This window comes from Ranitomeya variabilis, chromosome 2 (assembly GCF_051348905.1).
Source record: "Ranitomeya variabilis isolate aRanVar5 chromosome 2, aRanVar5.hap1, whole genome shotgun sequence".
Lineage (NCBI taxonomy): Eukaryota > Metazoa > Chordata > Amphibia > Anura > Dendrobatidae > Ranitomeya > Ranitomeya variabilis.
In genome coordinates, this window is record NC_135233.1 from 911,038,608 (window position 1) to 911,059,696 (window position 21,089).

Genomic DNA, 21,089 nt, shown 5'->3' on the forward strand with positions numbered 1-21,089 from the left:
CTTTGCTCTAGCACTGCCAGTTCTTTTACCATTGCCCTTGCTCAACCATTGCCCCTGCTCTAGCACTGCCAGTTCTTTTACCATTGCCCTTGCTCTACCATTGCCTTTGCTCTAGCACTGCCAGTTATTTTACCATTGCCCTTGCTCTACCATTGCCTTTGCTCTAGCACTGCCAGTTTGTTTACCATTGCCCTTGCTCTACCATTTTCTTTGCTGTAGCACTGCCAGTTCTTTTACCATTGCCCTTGCTCTACCATTGCCTTTGCTCTAGCAGTGCCAGTTCTTTTACCATTGCCCTTGCTCTACCATTGCCTTTGCTCTAGCACTGCCAGTTCTTTTACCATTGCCCTTGCTCTACCATTGCCTTTGCTCTAGCACTGCCAGTTCTTTTACCATTGCCCTTGCTCTACCATTGCCTTTGATCTAGCACTGCCAGTTCTTTTACCACTGCCCTTGCTCTACCATTGCCTTTGCTCTAGCACTGCCAGTACTTTTACCATTGCCCTTGCTCTACCATTTCCTTTGCTGTAGCACTGCCAGTTCTTTTACCATTGCCCTTGCTCTACCATTGCCTTTGCTCTAGCAGTGCCAGTTCTTTTACCATTGCCCTTGCTCTACCATTGCCTTTGCTCTAGCACTGCCAGTTCTTTTACCATTGCCCTTGCTCTACCATTGCCTTTGCTCTAGCACTGCCAGTTCTTTTACCATTGCCCTTGCTCTACCATTGCCATTGCTCTAGCTCTGCCAGTTGTTCTGATATTATTGATTGTTCCAAGACCTGGCTCAGGTATTACAGTAACATTAATAAAAGAAATCCATATAAAAAGTCAAAGTAAAAAAGCAAATAGTTCTGGAGTTAAATATAACCCTGTAGACGGAGGAGTCTGCGGCGTCGTGCAGGTTACTGGAATAAAAAGCTGTAAATCTGGAGATAAACTGAAGATGCTTTTGTCCTTTCTGTTTCTGTTTTATAAATTTATGGCGTCGGTGAGTTTCCGCTCCTCAGGTATACCATTGACCTGTAAATAGTAATTTATGCATATTCCAGAATAAAAGAGGTTACATCACCACATACTAGTACACGTCCAATAACAGCTCAATGATTTCTTATCCAGGCTCCGCCCACGCGGAACTACATAATACCCATTCTTTTCAAAATTAGGTGATCATGTCCAACTAACGTTCTCATTCATTTCTGTGGTTGATTAATCCATCCTCAAAGCTGCTCTAAGACACAAATTTTAGCCACAGGATATAATATGAGATGTTAACCCTATAAGGGACCAAGTAGTATACTGGAGACCCCAATAATTACACAATATTTAAAAAAAAAAATAGGCAAAAATTAGAATAACAGAACTTAGAATTACGCTTTCTAAGTATATATATATTTAGGCAAGTTTTAAATTGGATAAAAGTTTTAGGAAATTTTAGCCCCCAAGTGCATGCAATTAGGTAAAAAAATGTCCATCAGATTCCCTATCATTTACATCAGTGAAGATACCTAAATTGAGGCAAATTTTTTTCTCCAGCCTCATATTGCAGTTCAGCCTCCTTCATTCTGCAGTTTGGTGACTTTTCATGCAACATCCCTTTAAATTTTGTAGACCTGATAGCAATGTGATCTGACAAAATTCAGTAATCTCATCGACAAGAGAGCAGGTTTTTGGAAACGTCCGTACTACGGCAGATTATAGCTCGGAGCTTATGTCTTGCAGATGTAAATTACACGGAATATCTGTTATACTTACCTCAAATCTCTGAATGAAAAGTGGTCATCCGAAATTCTCCTGGATCCCGGAAGCAGCAATAAAGAGGAAGAATGGAATAAATCCCCCAAATCTTTACACATTCCCAGCACGTTTACTGCATGACATGTATGCGAGTTCTAGAATCGAAGTAGAAAACTGGCGTGGCTCTCCATAATATACAGATATGTCTTTTTCTTATTTTTCCTCTTGGCTCAACATATGCTGAGATGAGTGACGTGACCTGAACAACTTTGAAAAAAAAATCTGACTTTGTGATATTCTGCTGGGAGTTGTTTGTTATATGTGTTAATATGTGGCCACCCAGTGGTTGTGATGTGCATTGCAGCCTGTTGAGAGTTTTACTAACATTCCAGGATAATGTAATGCGTTTGTATAATGAGAAATTTAGATATCCGGGACATTACAAAAAAAAATGTACCTAAGCACAAACAAGCAGGTAATTGCAACTTACCTGCCTGTTGTGCACAGCACCGCTCTTCCCCGTCACAAAGTGGTCACAGACCGCTCCTGCCGGGGATTCAGAAGCCTCTGCTGACGTCACGTATACAGATCGGAGGCTTCTTTTCCGCTCCTTTCTGTCAACAGGGCAGGACTTCTGATGACATTCTGATTGACAGCCGGATCCCGTTGCCTAACTGGGGAGCTGGCTGAATGACCTTGTCGCGTCAACAGAGGCAGCTGAAGCCCCGGCAGGAGTGGTCTGTTACCGCTCTGTGCCGGAGAAGAATGGCGCCGGGCACCACAGGCAGGCGAGTGGCCTGCTTGTTAGTTCTTAGGTACATTTTGTAGTTTTTTGTCTCAGATATACCCTTTAAATTGGATCTCCGGGAACAGAAAAAAAATTACTAACTATAGGTAATGTCGCACTCTGTAACGCTAAAGCATGTAAACATCAAATATATGAAATTTGAATTGCATTACTGCTGAAGAAAATAGGAAAAAAAGAAAGATTTTTAGATCATAATTTGTCCAATTTTTGCATGTCAAGCAGCCAACAACAAGGCGACCTTCTTATGCTGGGAACCTACCTAATGTGAATCCTCTCCTACATTTATATAGGTAGGTAGGATTCTGCTGTGATTAAACCCCCAGAGGCTGAGTGGTGGAGCGCTCGGTCAGAGAGCCTATATACAAATAACAATAGACTGACTGTCACTTCCAAACAGAGTTCAGGTGTGATCAGGTGCACAGTAAGAGTAGCCATCTCTATATATAACTTTACACAACTTTATTTGTTCGTTATGTATGGAGATGGCTACTCTTACTATGAACCTGTTCAGACCAGTGTTCTGTTTAGAAGTGACAGTCAGTCTTTTGTCATTTATATATAGGCCCTCTAATTGAGCGCTCCAACACTCAGCCTATGGCTTTTTTAAATCACAGCAGAGGAACCAGCTTAGGTTAGGTCCCCAGCAATGTAGGTCGCCTTTTTGTTGGCTGCCGGACAAGTATGAATTGGCCAAATTATGTAAGTATCTTCATATTTTCCTATTTTCTATTGCAGTAATGCAATTCAGTTTTCATTTATTTCATGTTTACATGCAATAGCTTTACAGAATGCTACTTTATTTGTTAGGTATAGGCAATGTCATAATAAATTTCCTAAATATCTTTAATTGGCAAATCACAATATATAAAGGGTATAAAGATCAGTATGAAGGGTTTGCTTACAAACCACCAAAGCTGTTGGCTGAGTGAAAATTTCAAATGATCCTTAGGTTTTTCTCATGAATATTAGGACATGTAGAAAATAAAAAAGTGACCCCTCTAGGAGTCAAGGCAGAGTGATGATACATAATGGTGGTCGTAGCTCGACCATCCATTATATGGTCGCCATTTAAATATAAATTACTACACGTGTCCTTCCTCTACGTTCCTCTTAGCTTGGCATATGTCAAAATGACTGTCTCAAGATGATTTTGTGATACTCTGTCAGGAGAGGTTTATGCATTAAGTGTCTATACAGCCACCCAGGGGTTGTGGTATGTTTTGCAGCCTGTTGTGATGATGTGTTGAATCTGTCCTTGCGGGAGAAGCGGGCAAATCTGTACAACGCCAACAAGCTGCCTCTAGGATGGTCTACTGAAGCCAGACCTGTGGCCATCAGTCAGCAAGCTGTGAAATGTTTGGCATTACCACCAGATGTTTCATATTACCATATACCTGATGATCTGTAAGCTTGTCTCTACTGACCTGCATTTTGCTGTTGAGGTACTTGAGTCTGATGCGGTAAAATCCTAGGAAACAATGAAGAAGATTGAGTAACGCATAAGAAGACGTTCTTGACTAGTTACATGTGGCCACCAATGTATGGCCCTTTGAGCAGCACTTTAAGTAAATGTTCACCCCTGAATAAATATTCAAAGCTGACTTATTTATTTAATACATTTTCATATTCAGGCACAATCCATAATAGTTGGCACTACACAAACGAAATACCAAATTCCAGTACCATGAGATATTTAAGCACTTAGTTCTCTACCCTGGGACCACTAGGATTTATTAGACACCATACCACCAGATCACTAGACCTCAAACTAGAGTATCTCAATGCATCCTCCTTATGCAAACACCGCCCACGAGGAACTAAATAATGTCCCTTGAATAAAATATTCAATGCTCATTAACTTATTTGTTACATTGTTATACTTGGGTACTATCCATACTAGTTTGACACTGCACAAAAGAAACACAAAACTCCTATACCATTACATGATTATTGACTTATTTAATTACACCATGACCACCAAGATTTATTGGCCACTATAACAACAGATCACTAGACTTCAAAAGACACCTAAATCTAGATCTAAATGGTAATTTATATACAGTACAGACCAAAAGTTTGGACACACCTTCTCATTTAAAGATTTTTCTGTATTTTCATAACTATGAAAATTGTACATTCACACTGAAGGCATCAAAACTATGAATTAACACATGTGGAATTATATACTTAACAAGAAAGTGTGAAACAACTGAAATTATGTCTTATATTCTAGGTTCTTCACAGTAGCCACCTTTTGCTTTGATGACTGCTTTGCACACTCTTGGCATTCTCTTGAGGAGCTTCAAGAGGTAGTCACAGGAAATGGTCTTCCAACAATCTTGAAGCAGTTCCCAGAGATGCTTAGCACTTGTTGGCCCTTTTTCCTTCACTCTACAGTCCAGCTCACCCCAAACCATCTCGATTGGGTTCAGGTCTGGTGACTGGAGGCCAGGTAATCTGGCGTAGCACCCCATCACTCTCCTTCTTGGTCAAATAGCCCTTACACAGCCTGGCGGTGTGTTTGTTGTAATTGTCCTGTTGAAAAATAAATGATGGTCCAACGAAATGCAAACCGGATGGAGTAGCATGCCGCTGTAAGATGCTGTGGTAGCCATGCTGGTTCAGTATGCCTTCAATTTTGAAAAAATCCCCAACAGTGTCACCAGCAAAGCACCCCCACACCATCACACCTCCTCCTCCATGCTTCGCGGTGGAAACCAGGCATGTAGAGTCCATCCGTTCACCTTTTCTGCGTCGCACAAAGACATGGTGGTTGGAACCAAAGATCTCAAATTTGGACTCATCGGACCAAAGCACAGATTTCCACTGGTCTAATGTCCATTCCTTGTGTTCTTTAGCCCAAACAAGTCTCTTCTGCTTGTTGCCTGTCCTTAGCAGTGGTTTTCTAGGAGCTATTTTACCATGAAGGCCTGCTGCACAAAGTCTCCTCTTAACAGTTGTTGTAGAGATGTGTCTGCTGCTAGAACTCTGTGTGACATTGACCTGGTCTCTAATCTGAGCTGCTGTTAGCCTGCGATTTCTGAGGCTGGTGATTCGGATAAACTTATCCTCAGAAGCAGAGGTGACTCTTGGTCTTCCTTTCCTGGGGCGGTCCTCATGTGCCAGTTTCTTTGTAGCGCTTGATGGTTTTTGCCACTGCACTTGGGGACACTTTCAAAGTTTGCCCAATTTTTCAGACTGACTGACCTTCATTTCTTAAAGTAATGATGGCCACTCGTTTTTCTTTACTTAGGCTAGTTTCACATTTGCGTTTAAAAACGCAGCGCTTTAAACGCAAACGCAGGTGGTGAAAAAACGCATGTAAACGCGTGCAAACGCTGCATTTTTTAGACGCATGCGTTTTTGCATGCTGTAAAAAAAAAGCAGCGGTTTGCCGCGTTTACATGCGTTTTTTCCTGCGTTTGCGTTTTGGAAACGCATGCTGAGAAGTGTGTGACAGCTGCCAATCATCAAAATCAACAAGAAAACCCACTATAAATAGAAATAGCTAGGGTTAGGGGTAGGGGTAGGATCCCTAGGGGTAGGGTTAGGGGTAGGGTTAGGATCCCTAGGGTTACGGGTAGGGTTAGGGGTAGGGTTAGTGTTAGGGGTAGGGTTAGGATCCCTAGGGTTAGGGGTAGGGTTAGGATCCCTAGGGTTAGGGGTAGGGATAGGATCCCTAGGGTTAGGGGTAGGGTTAGGGTTTGGATCCCTTTATCACCTTGATGGTGGGGGGTGGCTTATCAGTGTGTATTCTTGTTTTTTTCTATAAAAACGCATGCGTTTTAAACGCAAACAAATGCATGTGCTTAAAAACGCATGCGTTTACATAGACAGCAATACGTTTTTTTGCCGCAAAAAAACGCATGCGTTTTTTTGAGGCAAAAAAAGCCTCTAGAAATTGCTACATGTTGCATTTCTGCAACCAAACGCAAGCATAGAAAAGTCGCATGCGTCATCAAATGCGGCAAAACGCATACAAAAAAACGCATGCGTTTTTAATGTTAAATATAGGGGGAAAAAACGCATGCGTTGTTTTGCGCTAAAACGCAGCGGCAAAAAACGCAAATGTCAAACCAGCCTTAGCTGCTTTTTTCTTGCCATAATACAAATTCTAACAGTTTATTCAGTAGGACTATGAGCTGTGTATCCACCAGACTTCTGCACAACACAACTGATGGTCCCAACCCCATTTATAAGGCAAGAAATCACACTTATCAAACCTGACAGGGCACACCTGTGAAGTGAAAACCATTTCCGGTGACTACCTCTTGAAGCTCATCAAGAGAATGCCAGGAGTGTGCAAAGCAGTCATCAAAGCAAAAGGTGGCTACTTTGAAGAACCTAGAATATAAGACATAATTTCAGTGGTCTCACACTTTTTTGTTGTATATAATAATAAAAGTACTTATACTTAAAGAATTATAAGTATATAATTCTCCATGTGTTATTTCATAGTTTTGATGCCTTCAGTGTGAATGTACAATTTTCATAGTCATAAAAATACAGAAAAATCTTTAAATGAGAAGGTGTGTCCAAACTTTTGGTCTGTACTGTATATTATTCCACAATAAAAGTGGTTATATCACCTGTATAGCCACATACTGTGGTCTTATTACACTTCAATTTAGAGCATCTCAATGCATCCTTCTTATGCAAACACCACCCATGAGGAACTAAATAATGCCTCTTTAATAAAATATTCAATGCTTATTAAAGGGGTTGTCCACTACTTTCAGTTAACCCCCCAATGTATCCCCCCGGGGCCCCTAATGAATTGTGTAAATACCTTCTGTTGACGTTTTCACCTGTGAGTGGCGCTATGGCAGCGGCTGAGTCCGGGTCACGTGACCCCCAGGCTGCAGCCACCTCTAATTTCCGCCGACGTCACGTCAATTTCCAGACTCTGGAAATTGACGTGACGTCAGCAACAGGCGTGACCAAGGCTCCACAGTGGGGCTGTGCTGGGGGCGGGCGGGGCTGTGCTGGGATCTGCTGGCCGGCCGCGCTCATGTGCCGAGATGTGCGGCCGGTGCATTGGCGGCTGGTGCATCGGCGGCGGCCGGTGCCATGGCGGCGGCCGGTGCGGCGGCGGTGGCGACCGGTGCCACGGCGGGTGCGTCGGCGGCCGGTGCCGTGGCGGCGGCCGGTGCGTCGGCGGTGGCGACCGGTGCCGCGGGGGTCTGCGCGGTGAAGGTCTGTGCCGAAGGTGCTGGAGTGTGCGGGGGTCTGCGGGGCTGTGCGGTGGCGGCGTCTCTGTGTGCAGGCATCGTCCGATGGGACTACAAGTCCCATCGGGCTCTGCCTGCTACAGTGACAGTGAGTGACACATTAGCCAATGATGGGACAGTAGTAGTCCCATCATCCGGCTAATGTGTTGAATGTAAAAAAAAACAAACACATATACAGTACATACATAGAACACACATACAGGACATGCAACATGAGACTTGCAACATGCGACGACATGCACCATGTGACATGCAGCATCTGACATGCATCATGCGACAACATGCAACATGTGACGACATGCGCCATGCGACGGCATGCGACATTCGACGACATGCAGCATGCGACGACATGCAGCATGTGACATGCACCATGCGACGGCATGCAATATGTGACGGCGCATGCACCATGCAACATGTGAAGACATGCAGCATGCGACGGCGCATGCACCATGCGACGACATGCACCATGTGACATGCGACATGCAGCATGTGACGACATGCGACAACATGCAGCATGCGACCACATGCACCATGCGACATGTGACAACATGCGACGACATGCAGCATGCACCATGCGACGACATGCACCATGCAATGACATGCGACGATATGCAACATGTGACATCATGCAACATGCACATTGCGACATGTGACATGCGGTGACATTCGACGACATGCAGCATGCGACGGCATGCACCATGCGACATGTGACGACATGCACCATGTGACATGCAACATGCACCATGCGACAACATGCGACGACATGCACCATGTGACATGCAGCATGCGACATGCACCATGCGACATGTGACAACATGCGACGACATGCAGCATGCGACGACATTCACCATGCGATGACATGCAGCATGTGACATCATGTGACATGCCACATACAGTACATACATACAACATACATACAGACATACAGTACATATAACATAGAGTACATACTCACCATCACTTGTCACTTTGTTCCCCGAAGCCAGTGTCACCTATAAAAATTATTAATAATTTTATTTCTTTTTAGCAACGTTTTGAAATTTTTTTTACCACTTAGATAAAAAATAACCTAGACGTGTTTGGTGTCTATGAACTCGTAATGACCTGGAGAATCATAATGGCAGGTCCGTTTTATGCTGTATGCACACGTTGCAGATTTGGGTTCAGAATTGTCTGCACAAAATCTGCATCTCCTTGCAGAAAACGCAGCTGCGTTTTGGATGCATTTTTTTTCACGATTTTTTCACGTTTTTGCGAGGGTTTTTTGGTGCGGTTTTTGGTGCGGTTTTTGCGCGGTTTTGTTTCAGTTTTTCCTGCAGTATTTGGTGCGTTTTGTGGTTTTGATTCAGGTTTTTGATGCTTTTTTATGCAGTTTTTGGTGAAGATTTGATGCAGTATTTGGTGCGGTTTTGATGCAGTTTTTGGTGCAGTTTTTGCGCGCTTTTGATGCATTTTTAATTTTTTTGGTGCAGTTTTTGCGTGTTTTTTGTGCGTTTTTGAAAGCTAAATAAACATGTATTATTGAACAAAAAAAAAGATTTGTGATGTCATTTCTGTCCAACCTCCTCTTTTACATTTGTCCAACCCACACTCCATTACACACACAGATAGACATATAGATGATAGATGAAATGGATAGACAGAGATACATATAGATAGATCTATAGATGCATACATCTATCTATTCCTATATCTATCTATAGATATATGTGGATAGATATATCTATTGATAGATGTATGGATAGTGTAGGGTGCGTGTCCACTGTCCACATTACATCCGAATTAGCTGCAGATTGGATGCCGCGTACTTGTAGTCCCATTGGATGATCCCCGCACACACCCGAACAGTCCCGCATACACCCAAACAGTCCCGCACAGCGTCGCACACACCTGAACAGTCCCGCACACACCCAAACAGTCCCGCACACACCCGAACAGTCCCGCACAGCGCCGCACACATCCAAACAGTCCTGCACACATCCGAACAGCCCGCAGACCCCACACACACCTGAATAGTCCTGCACAGCGCCGCACACATCCGAACAGCCCGCAGACCCAGCACACACATACACGCACACAGTCACCGCCCACACACTTCCCTCCTCCCGAACTGCAGCGTTTCTCGGACCCACATCCGCATCTAAACTGCAGATCTTTTTTACATCTGCGGTTTTGCTGCGGATGTGCCTGACTCAATGAAAGTCTATGGGTGCAGAAATGCTGCAGTTAGGCACAAAAGAAGTGACATGCTGCAGAAAAAAAAAGCTGCGTTTCGGTGCGTCCTTTTCCGCAGCATGTGCACAACAAGTCTGCGGCTCCCATAGACTTACATTGGTTGTGCACTACACTACGGATTTGATGCAATTCTGTGCAGCAAAAAACCCTGCGGATCTGCAATCAAATCCGCAACGTGTGCACACAGCCTTAGCATTTAGTGAACCTAGCAAAAAAGCCAAGCAAAAAACAAGTGTGGGATTGCACTTTTTTTGCAATTTCATTGCACTTTGACTTTTTTTCACATTTTCTGTTACACGACATGGTAAAACCAATGGTGTCGTTCAAAAGTAGAACTTGTCCCGCAAAAAATAAGCCCTCACATGGCCATATTGACGGAAAAATTATGGCTCTGGAAAGAAGGGGAGCGATAAACGAAAAAAGCTGCAGGGGTGAAGAGGTTTAGAAACATGGATATGGACATATCTATGGAAATAGACATAGATATATCTCTGGATGTATCTTCTATCAATCCCATACCTATCTATCTATCTATCTATCTATCTATCTATCTATCTATCTATCATCTATCTATCTGTGTGTAATGGAGTGTGGGTTGGACAAATGTAAAAGAGGAGGTTGGACAGAAATGACATCACAAATCTTTTTGAAGCTAGAGGAGAGAGGGGAGGGAGGGGTTGGGTGTGTTTTGGAGTGGGTGTGGTACGTTCCTGCGTGGCAGTGCAATGCATCATGGAACTTGTAGTATTAGAGCACAATAACTCAGGAGAAATGAAGTTGTCGATTAACCCCATGAGAGCTGGATCCAGCACTGAAGATGTGCAACTACAGCATGATAAAAGGTAATATTGCTAAAATAAAGACAGTGGATGTTTTCAGTGGCACATAATAGCAAAATTTATGAAAAAAAAAAAAAAAATTATTGTAGTGGACAACTTCTTTAACTTATTTAATACATTTTTTATACTCCAGTACTATCCATAATAGTTGACACTGCACAAACAAAAAAAAACCATACTATAGTCACGACTTATTTCTCTACCCTTGAATTTATTGGCAGCTATATCACCAGATCACTAGATTTCAAAAGACACCTATATCTAGCTCCAAATGCTAATTTATAGGTATTATTTCATAATAAAAGAGACTATACCACATTTATAGTCACATACTGTGGCCCTAGTAGACTTCAACAGATACGGTAACTCAATCTTGAGTATTCCAAATGCATTCTTATCAAAGCTCCGCCCACGCGGAGCTAAATAATGTCCACCCATTAGAAATAGCTAATCTTTATTTTTTAAATCCATCATTATAATAAGCCACCATAAATACCAGTTGGCATTGCCCAAAACTAACTAAATTCCTATGCCAATAGGTCAGTAGGGACTTTTCTCTCTACCACAGAACCACCAGGATATATTGGCCGTTGTAACAGCAGATCACTAGACTTGGAAATACACCTTCTTGAAAGAGCATCAATGCATCCTCCTTTTCCAAAGAAAACTAAATGTCCACTTCTGAATAAAATATTAGGTGCTAATTAATTTTTTTTAATTCACCTTCATAGTTATCTACCATCTATACTTGTTGTCTCTGTTCTTCAGAACTATTAAATTCCTATACCATTTGGTCAGTAGACTTAGCTGGACCACTAGGATTTATTGGCCATTATATCATCAGGTTGCTGGACTTTAAATAGAACATCAATATTGCGTATGTAAATGAATCCCATCTAAGCACCACCCACACGGAACAAAAAAAAGAACAAAAACGAATAATAAGAATTTTCCCACCACATAGACACTTACATCCTGGAATAACACGGCTCAGTAGCATCTAGAATTTGCGAGTTACATCCTTCACATGTAGATATTGTGTAGAGTTCTCTTTTTCAAGATACTCACTGTTGCGTCTGCATCAGGGGCATGTTGGTGTTATCGTACGTGTCCGCATGCAGAGGGGGAACCATTTCCCCTGTCCCTGGATGGAAAACTGGAAGTGTGGACAGGGGCCAGGCAATTTCTCTGTGTTTAGACATGTCTCGGAGCTCTTTTGTTGATTTCTGGATTGAGCGGTGGTGAACAAGCTGGATGCTGCATAAAAAATAATAAATAATATAAAATGTGTTATTAAAACTTTAATTTAAAATTTTAATACAAATTAACGAGAAGATTCCTTTGTCATGTATTACACATATAAACTACAGCTGGTGTTCAGTGTGGTGACTAAAAAGATCAATCAATCCGTTACTCATCATTTTAACATTTTCAAACTTTGTGTCTCTGTTCCATGAATCATTTATGAACCATTAACACAGTCTGCTTTACATAAAAACATTGAAGTAGAAGTTCTCAAGCACCGCTCACGAGGAGCCAAGAAAAAAAAGAATAAAAGAAATTCCGTTAACACATAGACACATGCAGGAGTAGAAAAACATGGCTGCTTTATTCCAAACACAGCGCCACCTCATCGTCAACAGCAGCTGTAGTATTGCTGCTGGGCCCCTTTCCATTCAATAGGGCTATGTCTTGGATAAACTTTTGGGGACTGATCACTGTGTATATAAACCTTCCATATATTGATAAGCCTTTCGAACAGTGATGATCTCATATGATGTAACCAAACAGGACGATTAAAATTTAACCTTCAAGTGGTTGAGGGCCTTGAAGAAGGAAAATTAGGAAGTCCAGAGTGGGGCACGTCACAATATATTCAAGGTATAACAAATATATATGCTCTGTAAGGTACTATAATTTAGTTCTATTATTTGTGCACTAAAAACCACTATTATGTCATATCTGATCCTCATGGTACTGTTAAAAAGACAAAATAAAATGCAGCATGGTACCACCATGTTCTTCATCATATGGCACTGGTGAAGAAGCGATGGCACATGTTGCCGCAGCACTACGGAGCCCTGCGGTAGAGCAAGGAGACATGATCTCCCCGCAGTACCACTCTCCGTTCTGTAGACCACAGGTCGCTTTAAGCTTGTGGTCTACAGAATGGCAGGATGATGCAGTGACTGAGCTACCGACGCACGCACATGATGTCAGAATCCCGGCATCAATGCGTTGGTCCACCAGGTGGACTCGTCGCGATCCTGGATTAGGTGAGTACATGATATTTTTTATTGGTGCTTCTGTGGGGGCATTATACAGTGTTGGTGGCCGTCATACATTGTAAGAGCAAGTGTGGGGCCATTATACAGTGTGGAAGCTAATGTGGGTGCCATTATACAATTTTGGGGAATACTGTGAGGAGCCCTCATACAGTATGCGGCCTAATGTGGGGCCCATCATACAGTGTGGGGACTATTTTGGGGGGCCCTCAAAGTGTGGGGCTCTCAAAGTATGGAGACTATTATGGGGAGCTTTCATACAGTGTGGAAGCTAGTGTGGTGACCACTGTGGGGGTCTTTAAAATGTTGGGACTGTTGGCCCATCATGCTGTGTATAGGGGAGCTGTGGACCTATCATACTGTGTATAGGGGAGCTCTTGGCCCATTATACTGTGTATAGGAGAGCTGTGGGCCCATTATACTGTGTATAGGGGAGCTGTGGGCTCATACTGTGTATAGGGGAGCTGTGGGCCCATTATATTGTGTATAGGGGAGCTGTGGGGTCATTATACTGTGTATAGGAGAGCTGTGGGCCCATTATACTGTGTATAGGAGAGCTGTGGGCCCATTATACTGTGTATAGGGGAGCTCTTGGCCCATTATACTGTGTATAGGGGAGCTGTGGGCTCATTATACTGTGTATAGGAGAGCTGTGGGCCCATTATACTGTGTATAGGAGAGCCGTGGGCCCATTTTACTGTGTGTAGGGGAGCTCTTGACCCATTATACTGTGTATAGGAGAGCTGTGGGCTCATTATACTGTGTATAGGAGAGCTGTGGGCCCATTATACTGTGTATAGGAGAGCCGTGGGCCCATTATATTGTGTGTAGTGGAGCCGTGGGCCCATTATACTGTTTGTAGGGGAGCCGTGGGCCCATTATACTTTGTATAGGGGAGCTATAGGCCCATTATAGTTTGTATAGGGGAGCTATAGTCCCATCATTCTATGTATAGGGGAGTCGCTGGCCCATTATACTGTGTATAGGAGAGCTGTGGGCACATCATAATGTGTATAGGGCAGTCGCTGGCCCATTATACTGTGTATAGAGGAGCTGTAGGCCCATTATACTTTGTATAGGGAAGCTGTGGGCCCATTATACTGTGCATAGGGGAGCAGTTGGCCCATTATACTGTGTATAGGAGAGCTGTGGGCGCATCATACTGTGTATAGGGGAGTCGTTGGCCCATTATACTGTCTATAATTTGTCATTAGATCAATAGGAGTGTCAGTCGAGTTGTATTCTGCATTACAACATATTGATTTTTATTAGGAAAGCATTAAGCTACTTACGGGTAGCGGCATTTTTCGGAGGCCCATGACAGCACTACGAGAGAGGGGATCCGCCCTTCAGGAACAGGAAACCTACAGATACAAAAGGGCGGCACCTCTCCCTATGCATCAGTTGTATATTAGAGCCTGAGAGGACTACCGCGGTTAGTAGCACACAAATATTATATACAGTTTATATACAAAACTAATCCAATGCAAAGCTTAATGCTTTATTCGGACTCCCATGACAGCACTACGAGAGAATTACAGAGATGTAAAACTACCTTAGGGAGGGACTATAGCTTGTAGCACCCTTAACCCGAAGGTGAGATCAGAGGAGCACCCCAAGTCCAACCGATAGTGCTTGAAAAAGGTGGAAGGTGACGTCCACGTAGCTGCCTTACATATCTGGTCGATTGATACTCCAGATTTTTCCGCCCAGGATGTAGCCATGGCTCTGGTGGAATGCGCCCTCAGATTCTGCGGAGCCGGACCTCCACCTGCAGTATAAGCCAGAGAGATAGCCTCCCTAATCCACTTCGCTAGTGTGTACTTCGAAACTCTAAGCCCTTTCCTAGGACCTTGGAAGGATAAAAAATAACGCATCCTCTCTCTTCCAAGCGTCAGTGACTGTGATATATTCTAACAGGCATCTCCTAACATCTAACGTATGGAGTAGTTCTTCCTTAGTATTAGAGGGGTTAGGGAGGAATGATGGTAACACTATCTCCTGTGATCTGTGAAAATGTGAGGCGACTTTTGGCAAATAGGCGGGGTCCGGTTTAAGGACTACTCTGTCCTGTAGAAACTCTGTATACGGGGAGAGTCTAGAGAGCGCTTGTATGTCCCCTACCCTACGAGCAGATGTTATTGCTACCAAAAATGCTGTCTTGAGGGACAATAATTTAACTGAAGCCGAATGTAAGGGCTCAAACGGTTCTCTAGTCAAGGCTGACAGGACTAGGTTGAGATCCCAAGGTACCGACCTGTTCTTGTGTATAGGTCTAGCTCTACTAGAAGCTTTTATAAACCTTGATACCCAATAATTATTAGCAATGTTACAAGAAAACAGGGCCCCCAGGGCTGAGACTTGCACTTTTAGCGTACTTGTAGATAGGTTTAGCTCTAACCCTTTCTGCAGGAATTCTAAAATTTGGTTAATTGGTAACCCTTCTTCGATTCTAAAATCTGAAGAGGCCAAGAACTTCCTCCAGGTTCTAGAGTAGATCTTTGTTGTTATATTTTTTCTACTCTTCATAAGGGTATCAATTAAATTTGGGGAAAAACCTCTGTTCTTTAATAATGACCTCTCAAACTCCATGCCGTCAAATGGAGCCCCTTCACCTGCGGATGGGTGATCGGACCTTGATGGAGTAAATTTGGAATGTCCGGGAGTACCCAGGGGTCATCCACCGACATGGTCCTGAGCCAAGCGAACCAAGCCCTCTTGGGCCAGAAAGGGGCGACCAGTATGACCCTTGCTCGGTCCTCCCTTATCTTCCTGACCACCAGAGGTAATAGGCCCAGCGGGGGGAACGCATAAGCCAAATGGAACTGATGCATAGGGAGAGGTGCCGCCCTTTTGTATCTGTAGGTTTCCTGTTCCTGAAGGGCGGATCCCCTCTCTCGTAGTGCTGTCATGGGAATCCGAATAAATGTGTAATACTTCATTTGACCTCTGGAGGCACTGCAGAGAAGTTGAACACTTACTATCAAATTTCCCAACAGCTAATTAGTGGGGTTTCTACAAAAGGATTAGATTATTGTCAACGGACCCAAACAAGGAGGAATGTTCCAAAGTGGAACCGACTTTACAATACAAGGAGCGCTGAACATCGCACCTAAAGGGGCTATCCAGTGAAAACATGTTATCGCCTATCTTCAGGCAAAGGTGATCGGTGGATGTCCGACTGCCGGGAGCTGCACCGTTCTGGAAAAATTGGAACTTTTATCCCTGTTAGGATGGAGTGGTTGTGCACATGCTCGAACCAACGCTCCATTCAGTCCCTATGGGTCTTTCGGCATTGAATTCATCTTTTTTAAGGCAGTCCCGTAGAGAATGAATAAGCATCGTCCGTGACTTTTTATAATGGGGATTAACATTCTGTGTCAGCGCTATAGAGTCTCCGATCAGCCGATCAGTGTGGATAATAACAGTAAGATTTTTCACCGATCATTAAGTTCTCAGCTACCCTGGGGATAGGTAATGAGTTGTTTTAACTGGACAATCCCTTTAAGACGATTTTCAAGGCTCATTGGCTATGTTCACACGTTGATTTTTTTCTGCAGCCAAAACCTGCTGTTTTGACAGTAAAAACATAACAGCAGGTTTTCCTGCATTTTTGCAGATTTTTTTGCTGTAGACTATGTGTCATTTGACCTACAATATACCTTTAATAAAGTTAATTTCATTCACCAAAAATGCTGCAAAAATAAAGCAAAAATGCACGAGGCTGAAGTTGGTTTCTTATTCGTTCAGTTTCTTATTCGGAGCTGAAGTTGGTTTCTTATTCGGCAATTTTTTCTTTTCTGCTTTTTATAGGTTTAACAACAAAAAATAATCATCACAATAATAAAACACAATGCAGCGAGGAGCCCTGATGTGAATACGCTTAAAAACGGCTACAAAAACAATAAAAACGGCACAAAAATGGGCATCAAAGTGGGCAACAAAGAGCGCTGAAGAAAGGGTTAAATGCCTTTGGGCCACTGATCTCACGCTGCAGACATATAGAACAGGGCGCCCCACATCCAAACCAGTTATTTCCAGCCTGGCCCAAATGGGTTCTGGGCATCAGAACTGGCATCAACGTGGGCAGACAGTCAATTTTCACAGATTTGAATAAGTAACTGATGTTTTTAAGGGGTTAAATGCCTTTGGGCCACTGATACAACACTTAAAATTCACAGACAGTGATGCCCTGCATCAAACCCAGATCCCTTCAGCCTGGCCCAAATGGGTTCTGGGCACCAGAACTGGCATCAAAGTGGGCAAACAGCCCATTTTCACGGATTTGAATAAGTAACTGATGTTTTTAAGGAGTTAAAGGCCTTTGGGCCACTGATACGACACTTAAAATACACAGAAAGTGATGCCCTGCATCAAACCCAGATCCCTTCAGCCTGGCCCAAATGGGTTCTGGGCACCAGAACTGGCATCAAAGTGGGCAAACAGCCCATTTTCACGGATTTGAATAAGTAACTGATGTTTTTAAGGAGTTAAAGGCCTTTGGGCCACTGATACGACACTTAAAATACACAGAAAGTGATGCCCTGCATCAAACCAAGGTTCCTCCTGCCTGGCCCAAATGCGTTCTGGGCACCAGAATTGGCATCAAACTGGGCAAACAGCCTATTTTCGCAGATTTGAATAAGTAACTGATGTATTTAAGGGGTTAAATGCCTTTGGGCCACCGATACCACAGTGCATACATATAGAACAGGGAGCCCCACATCAAAAACAGGTCTCTTCAGCCTGGCCCAAATGGGTTCTGGGCATCAGAACTGGCATCAAAGTGGGCAGACAGCCCATTTTCGCAGATTTGAATAGGTAACTGTTGTTTTTAAGGGGTTAAATGCCTTTGGGCCACTGATCTGACACTTAAAATACACAAACAGTGATGCCCTGCATCAAACCCAGGTCCCTACAGCCTGGCCCAAATTGGTTCTGGGCATCAGAACTGGCATCAAAGTGGGCAAGTGGCCCATTTTCACAGATTTGAATAAGTAACTGATGTTTTTAAGGGGTTAAATGCCTTTAGGCCACTAATACCACAGTGCATACATATAGAACAGGGGGCCCCACATCAAAAACAGGTCTCTTCAGCCTGGCCCAAATGGGTACTGGGCATCGGAACTGGCATCAATGTGGGCACACAGCCCATTTTCACATATTTGAATAAGTAAGTGATTTTTTAAGAGGTTAAATGACTTTGGGCCACTGATCTGACACCATTATTACATACATTTTGATGCCCTGCATGAAATTCATGTCACTTTAGCTTTTCCCAAATGGGTTCTGGCCATGAGAATTGGCATCAAAGTTGGCATTGATTTTAATGATTTGAATAAGTAACTGAATTTTAAGGGGTTAAATGACCTTGGCCACTGATCTCACACCACTATTACATACACAGGCTGGAGACACACTAGCGATTTAAAAATCGGTCCTATTTATTGCAGGAAAGTCTGACGAGTGCAATGCAAGTGTCATGTGAGTGTCAGGCGTTTTTTGTGCGAGTACAATCTGACTTTTCACTCCTAGCATCCGATCTACATCCGACTGCAGTGCGATTTTAACATGAGATTTTACATACAGAAATGTTATTAATCATCTACACATAGTTTTAAAACGTAATATTCTTCAAAACGTATATATATATATATATATATTTTTTTTTTATATGCAGTATATATATATATTCTAGATAGATAGATAGATAGATTAAAAGCCGGCAAATGGTCAGCCACGTACATTTTAATCAGAGTGACAGGTTAGATTACGATAGAATAGAGATATACACATAGAATAAATGTGTGTGTGTATATATATATATATATATATATATATATATATATATATATATATATATATATATATATATATAATATAACGCTGATAGCGTCACTCTGTCCAAAGCCTTTATAGACTGCGCAAGCGCGACGCGTCTGCAGTCTGGATCCCACAGTGTGACGCATCCGGGGAGGAGGATTGTGGCCCAGGAAATCGCGGTATGAGTAAGCACTGAACGCATACCGCGATCTCCGACGGAGAAGCAGAGACGCACCAGGAGGGTGAGTATGAAGGGGGAGGGTGAGCATGAAGGGGGAGGGTGAGCCATGCTATATTCACCTGTCCCCGTTCCACCGCTGGGTCTTCCGCATCCTCTGGCTGTGACGTTCAGGTCATAGGGCGCGATGACGTGGTTAGTGCGCGCCCCCTGCCTCAACAGTCACAGCCAGAGGACACGGATGACAGAGTGGCGCGCGGCGGTGGAACAGGGACAGGTGAATATCGCAAGTGCCGGGTGTGACGGCGACAGAGCAGGAAGAGACGCCACGCCAGTAATCAATCCAATAAAATTTATCGGAACAGGGAACTGGGACAACACAAATCAAAGTAATTCTGCAGCGTCCGTTATTAGTCTACACTGAGTCCACACAAAAAGGAGCAGATCCGGGGGCGCCACCTGGCAATCCGACGCCAGGGAAAAGAAAAATAATCCTGGGATGGGTTTACTGGATCCAACAGATGAGGGACACAACACTATTCCACGTGGCAGCTTTTAACCCTCCACACACGGGCACCAGGATCTCGCCTTAGCATACGATCCCAGCCCTTCGCAAGTCACCACACAATTGAATCAGCCAACACATGAGTCTATTGTTCTGTGTCCTGGGATCCACCCCTCCATGGGGGAGGGCTCCCCCTTCTGGTTGTTGACTCAAGCCTGATTACATAGCAGTCCAGGGACAAAGGCCGGGGGAGGGACACGCTGTTACACCGGGGGCCTTAGCCAGCGGCGACTCCAGCACCTGACCCCCATAGTGCGCTGGTGTTCCCGCCTGCTTAGGCACTCAGCGCCCAGCGACGAGAGGTGAGTATGTCATTTATTTTTTTTAAATCGCAGCAGCAGCATACGGGGCATATTATGCTATGGAGCATCTTATGGGGGCCATCATCGATGGGAGCAGCACATGACAGAATGGGGGCGCAGAATGGTTGCAGCACATGACAGAATGGGGGCGCATGATGGGAGTAGCATATGACAGAATGGGGGCGCAGGATGGGAGCAGCACATTACAGAATGGGGGCGCAGGATGGGAGCAGCACATGACAGGATGGGGTGCAGGATGGAAGCAGCACATGACAGGATGGGGGCGCAGGATGGGAGCAGCACATGACAGGATGAGGACACAGGAAAAGAGTAGCACATGAAAAGATGGAGGCGCACAAAACGGGATGAGGACGCAGGATGGGGCTGCACATGACAGGAAGGGGGCGTAGGATGGGAGCAGCATATGACAGGATGGGGGTGCAAGATGGTAGCAGCACATGACAAGATTAGGGGGCAGGATGGAAGAGGCGCATACCAGGATGGAGACCATATACCAATATAAATGCTCGCCACCCGGGCGTAGAACAGGTTCAATAGCTAGCGTGTGTATATATATATCTAACGCCAAGAAGACCAAAAACGAACGGCACTGTCTGTGAAACGAGGTTATCCAAAAATTTTGGGCCCAGGTATTAATGAATTATAATAGTCCTAGCATCAGCCGTGTATCAAGATCATAGGTGCTCTTATGAAAATACACGAAAATCCATGACCATATGCAAGAAGAAAGAGAAGGCACTCACCGATCTAAAATTCCCAACTTTATTTCATCTTCATGTTAAAAAAATACTGACCCGTGGAAGCGCAAGCACAGCGCGAAACAGCCGTTGTCTATCCCTGCTCACAAGAACTCCGCTCCTCACTCCCCCGGCCATGGAATTTTTTAAACTTTAAGATGAAATAAAGTTGGGAAATTTAGATCGGTGAGTGCCTTCTCTTTCTTCTTGCATATGGATATATATACCCATGGATCTCCCCAGGCTATGAATATGAGCCCACAGCTGTATTTTTAGTGTTTACTGGCTATTAAAATAGGGTGGCCCCCCAAAAATGACATGGGGTACCCTTA

At 43.8% G+C, this 21,089-nt stretch overlaps 1 protein-coding gene across 3 annotated transcripts in view; it reads right to left on the reverse strand.

Annotated features, from left to right (window-relative positions):
- Positions 1 to 251: 251 nt before the first annotated feature.
- Positions 252 to 21,089, reverse strand: part of LOC143808191 (epsilon-sarcoglycan-like) — a 35,660-nt gene continuing 14,822 nt past the window's right edge. The window contains exons 2-5 of one of the 3 annotated variants that reach the window (XM_077290589.1): positions 14,424 to 14,495; positions 11,915 to 12,103; positions 3,966 to 4,009; positions 252 to 1,019 (exon numbers count right to left, since the gene is read on the reverse strand). In XM_077290589.1, coding sequence (XP_077146704.1) covers positions 1,003 to 1,019; positions 3,966 to 4,009; positions 11,915 to 12,103; positions 14,424 to 14,495 — 322 coding nt within the window. In that variant the 3' untranslated portion in view covers positions 252 to 1,002. Of the gene's footprint in view, positions 1,020 to 3,965; positions 4,010 to 8,735; positions 8,765 to 11,914; positions 12,104 to 14,423; positions 14,496 to 21,089 lie in introns of those variants that run through there. The other 2 variants (XM_077290591.1, XM_077290590.1) reach the window with 2 other exon arrangements.